The sequence below is a fragment of the Penaeus monodon genome, chromosome 33 (assembly GCF_015228065.2).
Source record: "Penaeus monodon isolate SGIC_2016 chromosome 33, NSTDA_Pmon_1, whole genome shotgun sequence".
In the NCBI taxonomy this organism is placed as follows: Eukaryota; Metazoa; Arthropoda; class Malacostraca; order Decapoda; family Penaeidae; genus Penaeus; species Penaeus monodon.
Window position 1 is genome coordinate 2,813,024 of NC_051418.1, and position 707 is coordinate 2,813,730.

The 707-nt window shown below is 47.8% G+C and overlaps 1 protein-coding gene across 1 annotated transcript in view; it reads left to right on the forward strand.

Annotated features, from left to right (window-relative positions):
• The window catches only part of LOC119593942 (E3 ubiquitin-protein ligase Rnf220-like), a gene marked incomplete at its 5' end in the record, with an annotated part of 5,572 nt that overhangs the window by 3,611 nt on the left and 1,254 nt on the right, over positions 1 to 707 (forward strand). Inside the window, 1 exon segment of the mRNA XM_037942961.1 lies at positions 329 to 540. Within this exon segment, the coding sequence (XP_037798889.1) occupies positions 329 to 540 (212 nt within the window).

Here is a 707-nt window from a genome sequence, read left to right on the forward strand (position 1 = left end):
TGTTGTGTGGGTGCCAGTGCCAGGTTGGTGCTTTCCTAGTCCACTTCCCATCATCTTGTCTCTTGCATTTATGCTCTAGTGATGCCGGGTAATATATTTGCTGGTGTGTGGCTCCACGCGTATGTTCATGATTTTGATGAACCCATCGTACTTTCCTTATTTATTTATTTACTAGATGTTGGTTATATTGAGGAAAGCTTTTTATCGTTGACTCACTGATTTGTTTGCTGGTGATGGCCGTCCAGTCTCATGTTGATAAGCCCGTGGCATCCTTTAATTCTTTGAAGTGACTGGTATTCCCTTGGTGTCTCCGCTTCGCCCAACTCAGACCGCGCTTCACATTCAGAAAGAAACTTCAGCGAGGATCTCAGCAGCCCCGCCACCTGCAGCAACAGCCTTCCTGTCAACAGCAATAACAACAGTAGCGACAACAGCAACATCAACAGCGGCGGCGGCGCCGTGGTGGAGGCCCTGAGGGCGCGGGTGAAGGAGCTGGAGGAGGAGCGAAGGAGTGGGCGGTGCGCGTGTCGCGTGTGTCATGTAAGTGTCATGGTGTCGTTGCATTTTTTTCTCTGACTCCTTTTATTTCCTTGCTTTCTTTCTACCTTGTCTTAGCTTTCGCCTCATTCAACGTTTCTCTATTCCTGTCGTTCATGCTTATCTTATCCTCACATTATCTTATCTTCAGTTCATCCCTTCCGTTATTT